The sequence below is a fragment of the Nicotiana tomentosiformis genome, chromosome 8, assembly GCF_000390325.3.
Source record: "Nicotiana tomentosiformis chromosome 8, ASM39032v3, whole genome shotgun sequence".
Classification (NCBI taxonomy): domain Eukaryota; kingdom Viridiplantae; phylum Streptophyta; class Magnoliopsida; order Solanales; family Solanaceae; genus Nicotiana; species Nicotiana tomentosiformis.
The window spans coordinates 112,650,067-112,667,567 of NC_090819.1; the positions used below are offsets into that span (position 1 = coordinate 112,650,067).

Sequence of the window (17,501 nt, forward strand, 5' to 3'; positions counted from 1 at the left end):
ATATTTATTGCTTGTTGTAATTTTTATAAATTTTTATACATAAATTTATGTTTCGTTAAAAGTTGAATTCATAACGTAAAGTTGCATCCGCCGCTCATCTCTTCCTACTAAAGAATTCTTGACTCAATAAACGCATTCTCACCTCCAAAACCAGAGAAAAGATAAAATAAAAAGAAAAGAAGTGATATGCATCATATTTTTTATTGACCAGAAGAATGCGACAGTGATATTTTAAGAAAAATAGTGCAAGGATTTTGTCAAGACAAGAAGTAAACACATACCAAAAATTATTGTATTTATGTTGTGTGATTTTCCGGCATATTGAGTTTCCCGTCAACCTAAGCAACAACACAAAAAATATACCATTCTTTAAGTAGGTACTTGTCATGCGCTTCTCTTTAAAATACAATACAATAATAGCAAGTTAATTTTTTTATTTTTTATTTGGTTTCTTATCTAAAGATTATTTAAATAATTTGACTAAGTATAATAGTAGCTGTACAATTTGATGTTGACAGCCATGATTTTGACCTATAATTTCTTGTATTAACTTGACGTTTGGTCTTCTAGGAGATAAATATGATCAATGCCAATCAACTTTAATTTGGTGGGGGTCGAAGACTTGCTGCAAAAGCATTCACTTGAAAGGATAACTATGATGGTTTGTTGATTTTTTCTCTCCACTTCTTGTAAATTTTCTATTATTTGATCTTATGTAATCTTAGCATTAAGCTCTGTGTCTTTTAGTCTACAAAAGTGAATAATCCATGTTTGTTATGCTATGAAGTTAAAGCTAGTATGATTATTCCGAAAATTTTGTTTTAATAAAGAAGAATTAACCCAAATAGCAGCCAACTCAATCACTTAAATTAAAAATAGATGGTGGTGGTATAATATACGCATAATTTATGTATTATATATGCATAATTATGTATAATCTATACATATTGATAGAAAAAGCAAACAATGAATATGACCAGCAACCCATTTGTTCCTTTAATGGGCGGAGGATTTGCATCTATGCCCACTTTTTGGGTCACATTTTAACCTATACCCGCTTTGCAAAAAAAATTGCAAGCGTACACACTTTTCGGATAACTTTAGGCATACGGGCCTGAAGTAGCAAAAATTTATGTCTGAAATTTGAACTTCAGATTTTTTTGCATGAAGTGTAGCCTTATCAAAGCAAAACTTCAGATATTTTTGCCTGAAGTTTGGCCTGACTTGCAAAGGCAATCACGCAAATTTCAGTTCATAATGCAAGGGAAAACTTCAGTTTCCTCTCACTTCATAGTGCAAACTTCAAACAAATTAGTCTGATCTTCTTCAATTTGTAGTGCAAACTTCAGGAACTTTAGTTCATATTGCAAGGGGCAAACTTCAGTTTTCCCTCACTTCATAGTGTAAACTTAAGACAAATTAGTCTGAAGTTCTTCAATTTGTAGTGCAAACTTCAGGACAAATTAACTTTTCAGTGTAACTAAGAGCTGGTTTGGCATCATATTCATGTTCTTCATACTGGATTTGGAACTTCTGTATATTCAGTATGAGATAAACACATAACAAGATAAACTAGAGAGTATCTGTTGCGCTCTCGATGCATTTGGATTTGTATCTCGAGCTTGCAAAATAAAGGATTGTAAAATTTGCAGAAGCCCACGTTTTACCTTCCGTTGACAGGGTTTCTGAATTCAAATAGAACAATAACAATACTCTGTTTTGTTATTTTATGACAATATTTGATCAAATGTAAGTTAAGTTGTTAATTTGACGTCACATTTTATTAGTGAATATATTAAAGTAGTGGTTGAAAAGTTAATTTGATAGACAAGAAGAGAAGGGAGAAAGGAGCGCATAGGTCAGGAGGAAGAAGAGGAGGCGTCTGAACTTGTTAAAATTAGGGTATAGATTAAATAATTTTAAAAGTATAGGTATAGGTTAAATGGGGGCGACCAAATAGGGCGTCCCGTGCAATTTTTACTTAATGGGCCGGTCCTTTTCCGAGCCAGTTCATAAGAAGTCAGGTCCACTTTGAATTGGTCTAAAGTCAGGCCCATAAATAGGATTATTTGGTTCCAGCGTTTGAATTTTGACCCCGATAAAAAAAAAAAAAATTGGAAAAACAGTTTCGGATCAGATTTTTAAAGCACACTGGTCCAAAATTCTCGGGCAAATCTTATGATATTTCGTCAAAATTTTAACGATTGCGATAATTTTGGTGATCATCAAGATTTTTGGTGCTTTAAATTTCTGACCAGTATATTTTAAAATTTTGACTAACGCACTTTAAAATTTTAATTCGAGGCTATTTTCTCAATAATTTTCTTAACCGAATCAAACATAAATAGTGTTTTTTTTAAATTTAAAAAAGCAGGATCGTGGCCGGGCCGAATTTGGTCCACCCGACCCAGTTGGCAAATTTAGCAACACACTACTCCATTCGCGGAACGACACCGTTGCGGGAAGCAGAGAAGCTTTGCTCAAAGTCACAAAAGTCGAAGACATTGACGAGGAGGATGATATAGATGGTGATGCAGAAGCTAACGAGAAAATGGAGAAATTCTCGACGAGAATCTCAGTACGACGAGGACGATAAATTCTCTTTACCTACTCGCGACGATGGTCGTCCCATTGATACCCAAGGTCATCATCCATGGCTTCTTTCTAATCGTTGTTCGTAAAACTCCTCAATACTACTAATACTTAGGGTTTTTAATTTGTTCAATTTTGAATTTGCAGAACAAGAGGAGTTAGTTCGATCTCTCGAGAAAGTTGAAACTCAGCAATCTCTTCTCTGGAGGGTACGTGTATTACCTTATAAATTTCACACTAACTTTTTCTATATTTGGTACCATTTTACTACTTGTGTTATTAACGTGTGTTCGTGTCATGCAGGGTGTGTTCTCGGGGCTACTTTTATGTTATGCGGCTTTTCTCATATATTCAATCTATCAACAGGCCTACTATCCCTGGGAATTGGTATGCCTCTGCTCCTTCTCCAAATGTATTTTGACTTTGTATCTTGTTAATGGTATGCATTATGCAAGAAGAAGTAAACAAAAACCAAGAGTTGCCAGGGCTGGTTTTAAGGTAGCAAGTACCTCGTGGAATAGTCAATATGCCCACAAACTGGGGCAAACTAGTGGCAGAGCCAAACATTTTAGTAAGGGGATTCGAAAAGTGCTAACTTGCACAGTAAGTAAAGGGGATTCCACAATTCATGAATATACAAAAAGTTTGTTTTACCCAATTTACACTGTTATTTTCAGATGAAGCGGATTCAATTGAACCGCCTTTAACACATTTAGCTCCAAAGCTGGCGTAAACGCTACCATTATTAAAGAGAGAAAAAAAGAGAAGCAAACTAAATTATTTATTATGCCCAGGACAACCATTACAAAGAAAAAATATAATTTGTTTTAATCATGTAGCTTCTTACAATAACTTTCAGGCCACCAAAGTTAATTTCCTTACCTTCATCATCTATCTCATGCACATCCATGCGGTTGTTCCAGGCCTCTTTTTAAGGCAGGTTTTTGAAAGTGAAATTAGGGAAGGTGGACAAGCTTGTCATCATCTTTAGGATGCAGTTAGTATGTAGGAAACTGTTTTTATACAAAATGTTTTATTTTTTTGTTGAAAATGATTTAGTTTTTTACATTGCAAACTCAATTTTTTTAATTTAGATTGCGAAATCATTTTCTGGATTCGTTTCCGGTGTTTGGTTGGGTATAAAGTATTCTGACATTTGATAATTATATATAGTGGATTCTAGGGTATGAGAATAGTGTTTTGGTGATATTTCAACAGTAGAGATTGAAAAAAAAAGTATAAATGTTGGTTGAAGCAAGTGATATGTCGTAACCAAATGTTAGAAAATGCTTTTAGTATGGATAATATACTCACTGGTAAAGTTTTCCATCATACCAAACAAGGAGCACTCCTTGGTGGCAATTTAGATGATTTGAATAGATAGAGTTCTCATGAGTGCCAAATGACAGAGGCATGTATTAGAACAGTTCCTCGGTCTTTATCAATCATTTTTATGACCCATCCATTTAGCTGGGGCCCTGAGATCAAGCTAGCGGAGCATAGATTCATGCGAGAAACTAAATCAAGCATAGAGAACTGGAACTTTTTGATCTCCGAGGGAAAGTGAGGCTTCATTAGATATTCTTTTTGATCAAGAGGCTTCACCATAACTTATATCCAGTTTAGCTTAGAGGAAATACCATTTTACACAGAATAAATGTCTATGTAGTTTTTGTTTTGACAGAGTTTTTGGTTTAACACGGTTTTTCCATGATTCGACTCATAAGATTGATATGACGCCTCGTTTACTAATGAGTAATGCCATTCATGTTTATGAATATGTCAAGAAGTTTCATGTTTCTACCAAGAAATATAAGTATTCACCCTTAGATGCCACTTTTTAATCCTTTTTCTTTTTTTTCTTTTGCCTGTGATGGGCTTTCGAGAAGGAAGAATTTTCTTTTTGAGACTCCTCCCCTGAAATGAATTTTTAAGATAGTTGAACGGCAGCGGTTGAAGAGCTTTGAGCTCATTTAAGTTCTCCGAATAGTATTTGCTAGCACAGAATTCCTGAGAAAAGGTTTTGGTGTTATATTCCTTTCAATCTTGTATGACACAAAGTTGAGTTCAGAATGATGAGAGGAGAAATAGTATTTCTTTGAAGTTTGAACTTCTGTACAACTTAACTATTTTGTTTTTCTTTGTTTTTTCGATAAGGTTCTGCAGCTTCACTGTATGCAATTACTAGACTTTTCTTATTGAATCATTCATTCTGGTCATCGGACTAAAGTAACAAGTCTTGTTTTGACTTTTCAATTCTCCATAGAAGCTCTGTTAGCTTACTCAGTTCCCTCCATTTTCACCTCTCCTACTACCCCAGAAGAAAAGGTAAGGGAGGACCCCAGGACTGGAAACAGAGGACTGAAACTACAAACCTGGTGTTATAATAAAGTAGGAATCCTTCAAGTTGTAGTAGTTTAGGAGTCTGAATGCATCCATCCAAGCAAGAGTACAATCAGTAGAAACTTAAAAAGAATCTTAAAACCTAAGATGGAAATCTCTGCCAACTCAATACAAAAAGGGATCATCTTTAGGACAAGAGCTGTTGGTAAATAAATTTTATCTGTATGGCAAATTTTGACTGATGAATAAGAACATGTGCAACGAGAAAGAAGAGTATCATCTGAAAGAAAAAATGGTGAGAGAAGCTTTGTAAAGTGCACCATTTGATGGACTTACTGTTCTCCATCTCATCTATTTCATGAAAAGAGAGCAGTAAAAACTACAATTTTGGTGTTCCATATTGTTAACATTAATTTACATTAGAATTATTGCTCAATGGCAAGGTTTAATTGTTAAATATTCATGGAAATTTGAGGATGTCATCTAATAATCGAGGATGTCTTAAATCAAAGAAGCTGAAACATGGATTCTATATATTAAACTCACAATTTCCGTTGATATGATTCTTTCTCTTATTTCTTTTTTATTGGAATTTCTTGTTTGATATGATTCTTTCTCTTATTTCGTTTATATTGGAATTTCTTGGAGTACCCTGCAGGAGAGTTATCTGAATATTGGTCATACTAGCACTGAACAAACTTTTAGGAAGAGAAGTGGATGTTAGATAGTTGGATTAGCTTACAGGAAAGTTTAGAGATGTATATGCTCTATAAGCATCAAAGATATGTTGATGCTTATGCTTCTTTGTTAAAGCTACTGCAAAATACGTAAAAGACATTCGCTTTTTACTTTAAAGACAAGGCTAATGTGACAGCAGTATTTACTTTCCACTGAAGAGGTGATCGTAAATTCTAAACAGAGTACAAATTATGTGAAATATCTACTATACTATCTTCCTCCTTAATGCCTGCTACTGATTTCAGTATTTTAATATGGTTAACAGCGATATCATGCTTATTTCATGTATGAAGTTGACTCATGGGCCATCATTGTTGCAGGTTTGTCCCTTTTACTTCTTAACTGTTTTCTTTGGCATTGCAGCTTATTTAGTGCTTAAAAAAGCTCTCTTAACACAGCACCTTTCTGGTCATGGCCTACCACTTCCAATTTCCTGCAGTTTGATTCCTTTCTTTCTAGGAAGACAAGTCTTATGATGCATTGGGCTTTATTATGTCAGTGGTAAATTTTTGAGGATTGTTGATGGATACAACATGATGTGGCCCATAGTAAAGGTTGGCTACAATGGACACATAGAAACCCTTTGTGTTATTTTCATCTCATAGTGTATTTGCCTACAAACTTCCAGGTTCAGTTAAATCACTTGAATAATTTTTGGGAAGATGATACTCCCTCCTTTCCAGTTTATGACTCTCTTTATATTTTGGGACTTCCCAAAATGATTGACATCGTTTCATTTTTATAGAACAATCACAACTTTCAAGAATTCAAACATTAAATTACTCAACTTTTAGACTTTGATATGATGTTTCCTCTATCAAACTGACTTTTCAACCATTAGTTTAATATTTTTATTGTACCATCACAAATGTGATATGTAAGTCAAACAAAATCTTAAAATTTGTGATTAGTCAAATACTGTCATATAAAATGAAACGGAGGGAGTAAGTATTCAGTCACTATATTGGTTACGATAATTCTTTGGTATAAGGTGGAGAATAAATGCAAATGAGCGTTGTTATAAGCTTGCTCAACAAGTAATGTATCTCTTACACGGTTATAAATCCTTCCATCCTTTGGAGGGGCTCACAAGCATTGAAGAATTTCCGGGACTGCTGGAAACTTCTATTGAGCATCTTTTACCATCTGAAAGTAGATAAAGGAGAAAAAAAGATAATCAATGAAGGAGGGGATTGACTTATTTTGTACCACAAATAAGTTACTGGTAAATGTTAGTATTACTTCTTGGTTTGGGTCAAAAAGCATTTAAGCATGCTAGCATTTGGTAATTTTCTACAATTGAAAGTCAGTTGTTCCGAGTTCATAGAGAGCATGACTAAATGTCTTCTCTGATGATTATATTTGTAATGATCTTTATGGAATTATTAATTTCAGTCTTGAATTTGCTGGAAATCATGCGCTATCATTAATCAGATGAGAAACAGTTGTTTTATACTTTATGTCCTAATTGTTGTCATTCGCTTGAAAAATTCTCAGATTGGGCAGCTATTTTGACGTGCTTAATGACCATAAAGGGCTTACTGCATGAATCGAAATATCATAGGAGGTGGCTATGGTCTTCGTGCTGCATTGGCATTATTGTAGCAGTGTTTTGGTTGCATCACATGCTAAGGTGAGCTTCTTAGCACAGTAAGGTTTTATTTTACTTCTAACTATACTCAACAGCCACTTTTGGGATTTTAAACTACCTAAACAACTGAAACTGAAGGAGTAACCGAGTAGAGCATTTAATTTTGCCTGTTGGTTTCCTACGAATGAGCTCAGAATATTGTGGATAGTCCCTTGCCACTGCATTTTAACAGTTTCCAGTTTCTTTTTCTACTAATGATCTTTTCCTTTTATTGACAATGAATCCTATACATCTGATAGAAACTGCCATCATATTTTCTGTAGTCGTGATAGGCCATATATACTACGGAAAAGGGTCAAAAATATCGCTTTGCTGTTGAATATTGTTTAAAATTACCCTCCGTTATACTATTGGTTCAGAATAACCCTTACCGTGCTAATATTGATCAAAAATACCCTCCAGTTAACGGAGGTGCTGGCAGACATTTAAGAATTTGGCCCATCCGAATTTATTTTTTACACAGACCCGACCCGATAACCGACCCAAAAAATTAAACCCTAAGAATATTTTTTCTTCATGAAATTTCAGTTCATTTTGGCAGCTTCTTCCCTTATCCCTTCAACTCCTTACCCCATTTATATATGGCAACTTGCAGAAGCAGATGAAAATGGAGAGAGATATCTCTGCAAAAAAAATGAACGTTGCTTTGTTCTTGAGTTCCATGACTGTTTCTCACTGTTTCTTAAAGAAACTATAAACAAATGGAATATATAAAAGAGTCTTTCAGACATTGAATCAGAGAATATACCAGTAAGATATGTGTGTACAAGCCAGAGGTTATCAACATGTTACTTCTTAATTGTTTGTTGGTGATATCCTTTATCCAAACCAAGTATAATTGGTCGGTTCTCGTTGCTCATATTTCATAGATTAGACTTTTTGTAGATCTCATTCTTGACTTTATTTGAAACTTTGTTTTAGCTACTAATGGAAACAGGCTGCCATTGATGGAGGGTTTGGATCGTGGAGAAGAGAAGGAAAGAAAGAAGAAAAAAAAAGTATTTTTTAGGCTTAAATGGCTGCTATGTGGCACCTCCTTTAATTGGAGGATATATTTGATCAATAGTAGGGTAATTTTAAGTATTCGATAGTAAAGGCATATTTTTAAGCCTTTTCCTTATATACACCTTTGGCACATCCATGTACTAAAGTGATCAACGCCTTTATTCAGCTGCCCTCTCTCCTTTCTCATACATGTATAAACCTATGTGCATACTCGTGTCTTTGCTTGCATTCATCACTTTGGACCCTTAGGCCCTATAAAGCTGTTGGTTTGACATACGTTTTGCATGTCTTTTGCAGGTTGGCCAAATTTAGATGGGATATTTTGTGGCTACCAGTAGGGCCCCTTAGGTAAGCCTGTTTTTGACTGTTTCCACATTCTTAATTATGCCTTCTGCTGAAAAACTATCATCGAACTTTGAAATTGCAGTGGAGCTGGAATCTGCATTTACGTAGACCATTTACTAAATGTGTCATCTGAAGAAATACGGAAACTTAGAAGATATATGTATGCATATAAAGCCAGGTAAGAGTTTAGAGGATGTATTTATGGGCCCTTAAAGCCAGTTAAGAGTGTCGCCCTAATCGATTTATAGCACTCAACTAGTTCCATTATAGATTTTCCCTCTTTTTTTGTCTGGTGTACGATGACTATGAGATGTACTGTAAAGTTCCGGAGAGTTTGTCTGATAGGAAGGGGCTGAAATTAATGGCGGAAGCTCTTTTATTCCATCATTCCCATTTCCCTCAATGGGAATTCTCTGTTTTGATATATATATGGCACTGTAAATACTTTGTTCCTGGTACTAATATACTTTCGTTCTGGTGGAAATTTTTGTTCCCCTGCGAATTCTGGCTGTTTGAATATGCTTATGAATTCGTGTAAATGTTTGATTTGATTACGCACGTTATTATGCTTGGCTTTTTACTGTTAATTGTCTGTGATTCAGATTAAAGCAACAAAAGCGAATATATTTCCCAAGTTTCACACGCTTACCTTTGTGTACAAATTGTTGACGCAACAAGAGATCAAAGAGGATTGTCCAGCAGTTAGTTTGTACTTTATACACCAAGCGTTCATTTGGTTGATGATATAGGAATAATGAATCCAACACCAATAAACTCAGTGTAATCTCACAAACGGGGTCTAAGGAGGGTAGTGTATGCGCAGACTTTACCCCTACCTTGTGAATACAGAGAGGTTGGGGAGGGTACTGTATATACAAATTTTACCCCTACCCCATAAAGATAGAGAAAATGTTTCTGATAGACCCTCGCTCAACGAAAGCACGAATAATAAATCCTACCATAGAACTCTGCATAAACTAAAACATTGTTTGGTGAATAAGAAAAAATTGTCGTTGTAGAACTAATCAGAGGCGGAGCTAGGATTTGAATCTTATGGGTTCGGGAGTATAATGGTTTTAAATTATTGAGTTCTAAATTAATAATTTGTACATATTCATTAGATTTCTTAATACAAATACAAGGTTTGAACAAAATTTACTGGATTTGACGAACGTCAAGGTCAATTTTCTTAACATATCAGAATCAGACTTATTCTTATTCTTGATTTATTTTATATTGGTCTCTGATGTTATATTTATCCACCTTCCAGATGTTTAAGCATGGATATGGGGGGGGGGGGGGGGGGAGGGGGCTCAACTAAGTGTGTCGCATTGATCGAAGAAATATTGTTTTAACTCCTTATATGGTTTTGAATAATCTCCTCGTTTGAACAAAATTTACTGGATTTGACGAACGTCAAGGTCAATTTTCTTAACATATCAGAATCAGACTCATTCGTATTCTTGATTTATTTTATATTGGTCTCTGATGTTATATTTATCCACCTTCCAGATGTTTAAGCATGGACATGGGGGGGGGGGGGGGGTCAACTAAGTGTGTCGCATTGATCAGAATCAGACTCATTCGTATTCTTGATTTATTTTATATTGGTCTCTGATGTTATATTTATCCACCTTCCAGATGTTTAAGCATGGACATGGGGGGGGGGGGGGGGGGGCAACTAAGTGTGTCGCATTGATCGAAGAAATGTTGTTTTAACTCCTTATATGGTTTTGAATAATCTCCTCGTGAACTAGTTTTTAAGATTGAGTTAGGTTAAAGACTTATTTTCTTATATTATCATCGATCTCATGCGGATCTAGCTTTTAAATTTAATTAGTTGGTATAAAATACTACTACTACATTTACTAACTATTAACCAAACGAGAATACAGACTTAGTGTGTGTCTTTGTGTATATTTTCTAAAATATTCAGTTATAAAGGTATAAATCAAAAGACGAGTCACTACAACAAATTTCGCCTAAGGCCACCAGAAACGCGTTGCTAAAGATATTTGCGGGCATGCTTTCATCTGTGTGGCCTTTATTACAAGCTTTTGGCAACGGTTACAAGAACCCAAAATATAGCGAGCTAAAACATGTATCAGCCTCTTTAGGCCCAAGGCAACTTTATGTTGGACTATATACATGACACAACAAGCATTTATACTGTATTTACCATTTATAACTATACTTTTCAAAAAAATATCATTCATAGCTATATTTGAATTTTGTAGCCAAAAAAAAAAACTATAGTATTGAAACAAAAGATTTGTAACAAGAGAGCAATAAGCTTTCATTGCTCAGTTGGTTAGAGCACCTGCTTAGTAAGTAGAGATTTGGAGCTCGACTCTCAATAAGAGCATTTTATTTTTGTATTTACCTTGGTTATACATGTTATATCCTTTGTATACACCCGTATTTTGCCTCGTGCGAACGAATACGATTGATAAAGGTTGTATTCGTTATGCGAACAAATACAATTGTGTGAACGAATATAGTTGATTTAAACACATCTTGTATTCGTTGAGCGTCTAAATACAAGTGATACAATCTTATAACAATTGAACAGTAGCTACGAATAGTAATTAGGCAAACTATAGTTACGTATGGTAATTAGGCTCTAAAGTGTAGTGCTTTATGAAGGTTTCCATTCAATTAATTTTAAGTTTTTTTTACATCCATTTGGTTTCATCATGCATGGTACTGGCTTCATAAGAGAAATTGGGATTAAATTAGTTAGATCAATAAAAGATGAGTTAAAAAGGACTAATCATGTGATTAGTTTCCCTTACATTAATTATTTTCATTCATCGACTATTTAATGAACATAGTAGATCATTAGGGGCAAAATTCACAAATAGCCACTTTCCATCCCATATAATTGGAAAATAGTCATTGTCATGGGATTTTATATTTTCACGTGTGAAACTCCGGGACATTTTCATGGTGCTTTACTTCCGAAGATTACAATACCATGGAAGTGACTATTTCTCAATTACAATGCTGAAAAGTGACTAACTCGTGCTATTACTTCGACCATTTCACTTGGCCCATTAGCAATGAAAACACAATAGCAATCCAATAGATAGTGAGATTTAAACAAACAAATTAAAGCCTCGTATGACATATCTCTTGGATTTGAGGATTTCAATACGTTTAAATTCAAATATCGTGACGCTGCATATGAATTTAGTGGGGCAAAATATAAAAGTGGTATATCCGCCATGTAAAAATTATATAATATATATATATTCTCAAAAATATACATTTTGTCGGTAATTATCTTTTGGAACGGCTAAAAATTTACGTTTCTCAATTTATAGTAAGCTTACTACGTTCCTTGTAAATAACAAAGTAATTAGAGAATTTGAGTGCGCCGTGCAGTTATAAAAAAACTAAAAAAAATCAGTAAATTTAAACTTTATTTCATACGAATTGCCCAAGTCATGTAAATCACGAGAACTATTAAACTCAATCCAGTACAAAAATATTTAAAATTAATATATTTATTTGCATGTAAACAACAACATTGTCGCAACTATAAAATACTATATAGTGCGGCTACAGACTAGGCATGTAGCAGAATTGGACATTCATTCATGGATGCAATTAGGGTGAAACTTGTGATCGCATGGAAGCTCGAGTTCTCCTCCCATCATCGCTTCCCTGCAGACCGTACAAATCTCTGCATCTTGCGTTTCCTCTATAGGATTCCCCTCCATCTCTACGTCTAATGGATTATCTTGCATCTTTCCGATACAACTACGACGAGTACACTGTCTCCTGATATATATATATATATATATATATATATATATATATATATGATATATATATATATATATATTATACTTTAATTTTTTTCCTTTTAAATTTGTTTTATATGTCATACATAGATTTTGAGAATATATTAGATTTTTGAATAGTTTGTTTATACTAATATACAAAAGATGCCCGCGTGACGCACAAGAGCACATGAGGCGCACATGAAGCTAGTTTTATGTGATTTACTTGAGACCTTCTAAGTTTTTAAGTATTAGTTTCTCAAAGCAACTCCAATAAAATCAGATTCCTTTTATAATTAAAATAGCTCGATAACTTAATTATTCTTAATTAACTTATATGCTAGGGAACTATTAGGCGTGCTTAAATATTTCAATCACAGATTCGCCCGCATAGAGTGGTTATGACACTTGATAAATTCTTCATATTAAATTTTCATCAATCATAAATACAGTAACTGCTCCAAAATAAAAGCTACAAACAGACTTGTGGATGTGCCAGACACATTAGCAACAAAAATCAAATAGCAATCTAATAGATAGCGGGCTTTAGACAAACAAACTAAAACCTCATATGATATATTTCTTGGATTGGGGATTTTTAACACTTCAAAGTTCAAACATTGCTACGCTGCATATGAATTTAGTGGGGCAAAATATAAAAGTGGTATATCCGCTAGCTAAAAATTATATATATATATATATATATTCAAAAATATATATATATATATATATATATATATATATATATATTCAAAAATATAAATATATTCAAAAATATATATTTTATTGGCTATTATCTTCTAGAGCGGCTAAAAATTTATACTTTTCAATTTATAGTAAGCTTACTACGATAATTGTAATCTATACATCTTGCGTCTCCACTACAGGATTCCCCTCTATCTCTACGTCTAATGGATTATCTTGCATCTTTCCGATGCAACTACGATGAGTACACTGTCTCTTGATATATAAATTATACTTTAATTTTTTTTCCTTTTAAATTTGTTTTATATGTCATACATAGATTTTGAGAATATATTAGATTTTTGAATAGTTTGTTTTTACTAATATACAAAAGATGCACGCGTGACGCACGAGAGCACATGAGGCGCACATGAAGCTAGTTTTATGTGATTTACTTGAGACCTTCTAAGTTTTTAAGTATTAGTTTCTCAAAGCAACTCCAATAAAATCAGATTCCTTTTATAATTAAAATAGCTCGATAACTTAATTATTCTTAATTAACTTATATGCTAGGCAACTATTAGGCGTGCTTAAATATTTCAATCACAGATTCGCCCGCATAGAGTGGTTATGACACTTGATAAATTCTTCATATTAAATTTTCATCAATCATAAATACAGTAACTGCTCCAAAATAAAAGCTACAAACAGACTTGTGGATGTGCCAGACACATTAGCAAAAAAAATCAAATAGCAATCTAATAGATAGCGGGCTTTAGACAAACAAACTAAATTCTCATATGATATATTTCTTGGATTTAGGATTTTTAACACTTCAAAGTTCAAACATTGCTACGCTGCATATGAATTTAGTGGGGCAAAATATAAAATTGGTATATCCGCTAGCTAAAATTTTTTTATATATATATATATTCAAAAATATATATTTTATTGGCTATTATCTTCTAGAGCGGCTAAAAATTTATACTTATCAATTTATAGTAAGCTTACTACGATAATTGTAATCTATGCATCTTGCGTCTCCTCTACAGGATTCCCCTCCATCTCTACGTCTAATGGATTATCTTGCATCTTTCCGATGCAACTACGACGAGTACACTGTCTCTTGATATATATATTATACTTTAATTTTTTTCCTTTTAAATTTGTTTTATATGTCATACATAGATTTTGAGAATATATTAGATTTTTGAATAGTTTGTTTTTACTAATATACAAAAGATGCACGCATGATGCACGAGAGCACATGAGGCGCACATGAAGCTAGTTTTATGTGATTTACTTGAGACCTTCTAAGTTTTTAAGTATTAGTTTCTCAAAGCAACTCCAATAAAATCAGATTCCTTTTATAATTAAAATAGCTCGATAACTTAATTATTCTTAATTAACTTATATGCTAGGCAACTATTAGGCGTGCTTAAATATTTCAATCACAGATTCGCCCGCATAGAGTGATTATGACACTTGATAAATTTTTCATATTAAATTTTCATCAATCATAAATACAGTAACTGCTCCAAAATAAAAGCTACAAATAGACTTGTGGATGTGCCAGACACATTAGCAACAAAAATCAAATAGCAATCTAATAGATAGCGGGCTTTAGACAAACAAACTAAAACCTCATATGATATATTTCTTGGATTGAGGATTTTTAACACTTCAAAGTTCAAACATTGCTACGCTGCATATGAATTTAGTGGGGCAAAATATAAAATTGGTATATCCGCTAGCTAAAATATAAATATATTCAAAAATATATATTTTATTGGCTATTAACTTCTAGAGCGGCTAAAAATTTATACTTTTCAATTTATAGTAAGCTTACTACGATAATTGTAATCTATGCATCTTGCGTCTCCTCTACAGGATTCCCCTCCATCTCTACGTCTAATGGATTATCTTGCATCTTTCCGATGCAACTACGACGAGTACACTGTCTCTTGATATATAAATTATACTTTAATTTTTTTCCTTTTAAATTTGTTTTATATGTCATACATAGATTTTGAGAATATATTAGATTTTTGAATAGTTTGTTTTTACTAATATACAAAAGATGCACGCGTGACGCACGAGAGCACATGAGGCGCACATGAAGCTAGTTTTATGTGATTTACTTGAGACCTTCTAAGTTTTTAAGTGTTAGTTTCTCAAAGCAACTCCAATAAAATCAGATTCCTTTTATAATTAAAATAGCTCGATAACTTAATTATTCTTAATTAACTTATATGCTAGGCAACTATTAGGCGTGCTTAAATATTTCAATCACAGATTTGCCCGCATAGAGCGGTTATGACACTTGATAAATTCTTCATATTAAATTTTTATCAATCATAAATACAATAACTGCTCCAAAATAAAAGCTACAAACAGACTTGTGGATGTGCTAGACACATTAGCAACAAAAATCAAATAGCAATCTAATAGATAGCGGGCTTTAGACAAACAAACTAAAACCTCATATGATATATTTCTTGGATTGAGGATTTTTAACACTTCAAAGTTCAAACATTGCTACGCTGCATATGAATTTAGTGGGGCAAAATATAAAATTGGTATATCCGCTAGCTAAAAATTATATATATATATATATATATAATTATATATATATTGAAAAATATATATTTTATTGGCTATTAACTTCTAGAGCGGCTAAAAATTTATACTTTTCAATTTATAGTAAGCTTACTACGATAATTGTAATCTATGCATCTTGCGTCTCCTCTACAGGATTCCCCTCCATCTCTACGTCTAATGGATTATCTTGCATCTTTCCGATGCAACTACGACGAGTACACTGTCTCTTGATATATATATTATACTTTAATTTTTTTCCTTTTAAATTTGTTTTATATGTCATACATAGATTTTGAGAATATATTAGATTTTTGAATAGTTTGTTTTTACTAATATACAAAAGATGCACGCATGATGCACGAGAGCACATGAGGCGCACATGAAGCTAGTTTTATGTGATTTACTTGAGACCTTCTAAGTTTTTAAGTATTAGTTTCTCAAAGCAACTCCAATAAAATCAGATTCCTTTTATAATTAAAATAGCTCGATAACTTAATTATTCTTAATTAACTTATATGCTAGGCAACTATTAGGCGTGTTTAAATATTTCAATCACAGATTCGCCCGCATAGAGTGATTATGACACTTGATAAATTTTTCATATTAAATTTTTATCAATCATAAATACAGTAACTGCTCCAAAATAAAAGCTACAAATAGACTTGTGGATGTGCCAGACACATTAGCAACAAAAATCAAATAGCAATCTAATAGATAGCGGGCTTTAGACAAACAAACTAAAACCTCATATGATATATTTCTTGGATTGAGGATTTTTAACACTTCAAAGTTCAAACATTGCTACGCTGCATATGAATTTAGTGGGGCAAAATATAAAATTGGTATATCCGCTAGCTAAAAATTTTATATAAATATTATATATATATATATATATATATATATATATATATATATATATATATATTCAAAAATATATATTTTATTGGCTATTAACTTCTAGAGCGGCTAAAAATTTATACTTTTCAATTTATAGTAAGCTTACTACGATAATTGTAATCTATGCATCTTGCGTCTCCTCTACAGGATTCCCCTCCATCTCTACGTCTAATGGATTATCTTGCATCTTTCCGATGCAACTACGACGAGTACACTGTCTCTTGATATATATATTATACTTTAATTTTTTTCCTTTTAAATTTGTTTTATATGTCATACATAGATTTTGAGAATATATTAGATTTTTGAATAGTTTGTTTTTACTAATATACAAAAGATGCACGCGTGACGCACGAGAGCACATGAGGCGCACATGAAGCTAGTTTTATGTGATTTACTTGAGACCTTCTAAGTTTTTAAGTATTAGTTTCTCAAAGCAACTCCAATAAAATCAGATTCCTTTTATAATTAAAATAGCTCGATAACTTAATTATTCTTAATTAACTTATATGCTAGGCAACTATTAGGCGTGCTTAAATATTTCAATCACAGATTCGCCCGCATAGAGCGGTTATGACACTTGATAAATTCTTCATATTAAATTTTCATCAATCATAAATACAGTAACTGCTCCAAAATAAAAGCTACAAACAGACTTGTGGATGTGCCAGACACATTAGCAACAAAAATCAAATAGCAATCTAATAGATAGCGGGCTTTAGACAAACAAACTAAAACCTCATATGATATATTTCTTGGATTGAGGATTTTTAACACTTCAAAGTTCAAACATTGCTACGCTGCATATGAATTTAGTGGGGCAAAATATAAAATTGGTATATCCGCTAGCTAAAAAT

At 33.0% G+C, this 17,501-nt stretch overlaps 1 protein-coding gene across 1 annotated transcript; it reads left to right on the plus strand.

The window, feature by feature from the left end:
• Window positions 1-2,392: 2,392 nt before the first annotated feature.
• Window positions 2,393-9,158, plus strand: LOC104102193 (uncharacterized). Its single transcript, XM_070182673.1, has 7 exons — window positions 2,393-2,643; window positions 2,740-2,801; window positions 2,896-2,979; window positions 5,939-5,993; window positions 7,171-7,306; window positions 8,627-8,677; window positions 8,757-9,158. The coding sequence occupies exons 1-7, from the start codon at window positions 2,526-2,528 to the stop codon at window positions 8,854-8,856; spliced, it is 606 nt and encodes a 201-aa protein (XP_070038774.1). The 5' UTR covers window positions 2,393-2,525; the 3' UTR covers window positions 8,857-9,158.
• The last annotated feature ends 8,343 nt before the right edge of the window (window positions 9,159-17,501 follow it).

Excerpts from the sequence above, each read along its gene's own strand:
- LOC104102193 (XM_070182673.1), top strand. The coding sequence starts at position 2,526 with ATGGTGATGCAGAAGCTAACGAGAAAATGGAGAAATTCTCGACGAGAA. Across the intron at positions 5,994-7,170 it reads ATGGGCCATCATTGTTGCAG|ATTGGGCAGCTATTTTGACG; the intron begins GTTTGTCCCTTT and ends AAAAATTCTCAG. Across the intron at positions 8,678-8,756 it reads CTACCAGTAGGGCCCCTTAG|TGGAGCTGGAATCTGCATTT; the intron begins GTAAGCCTGTTT and ends TTGAAATTGCAG.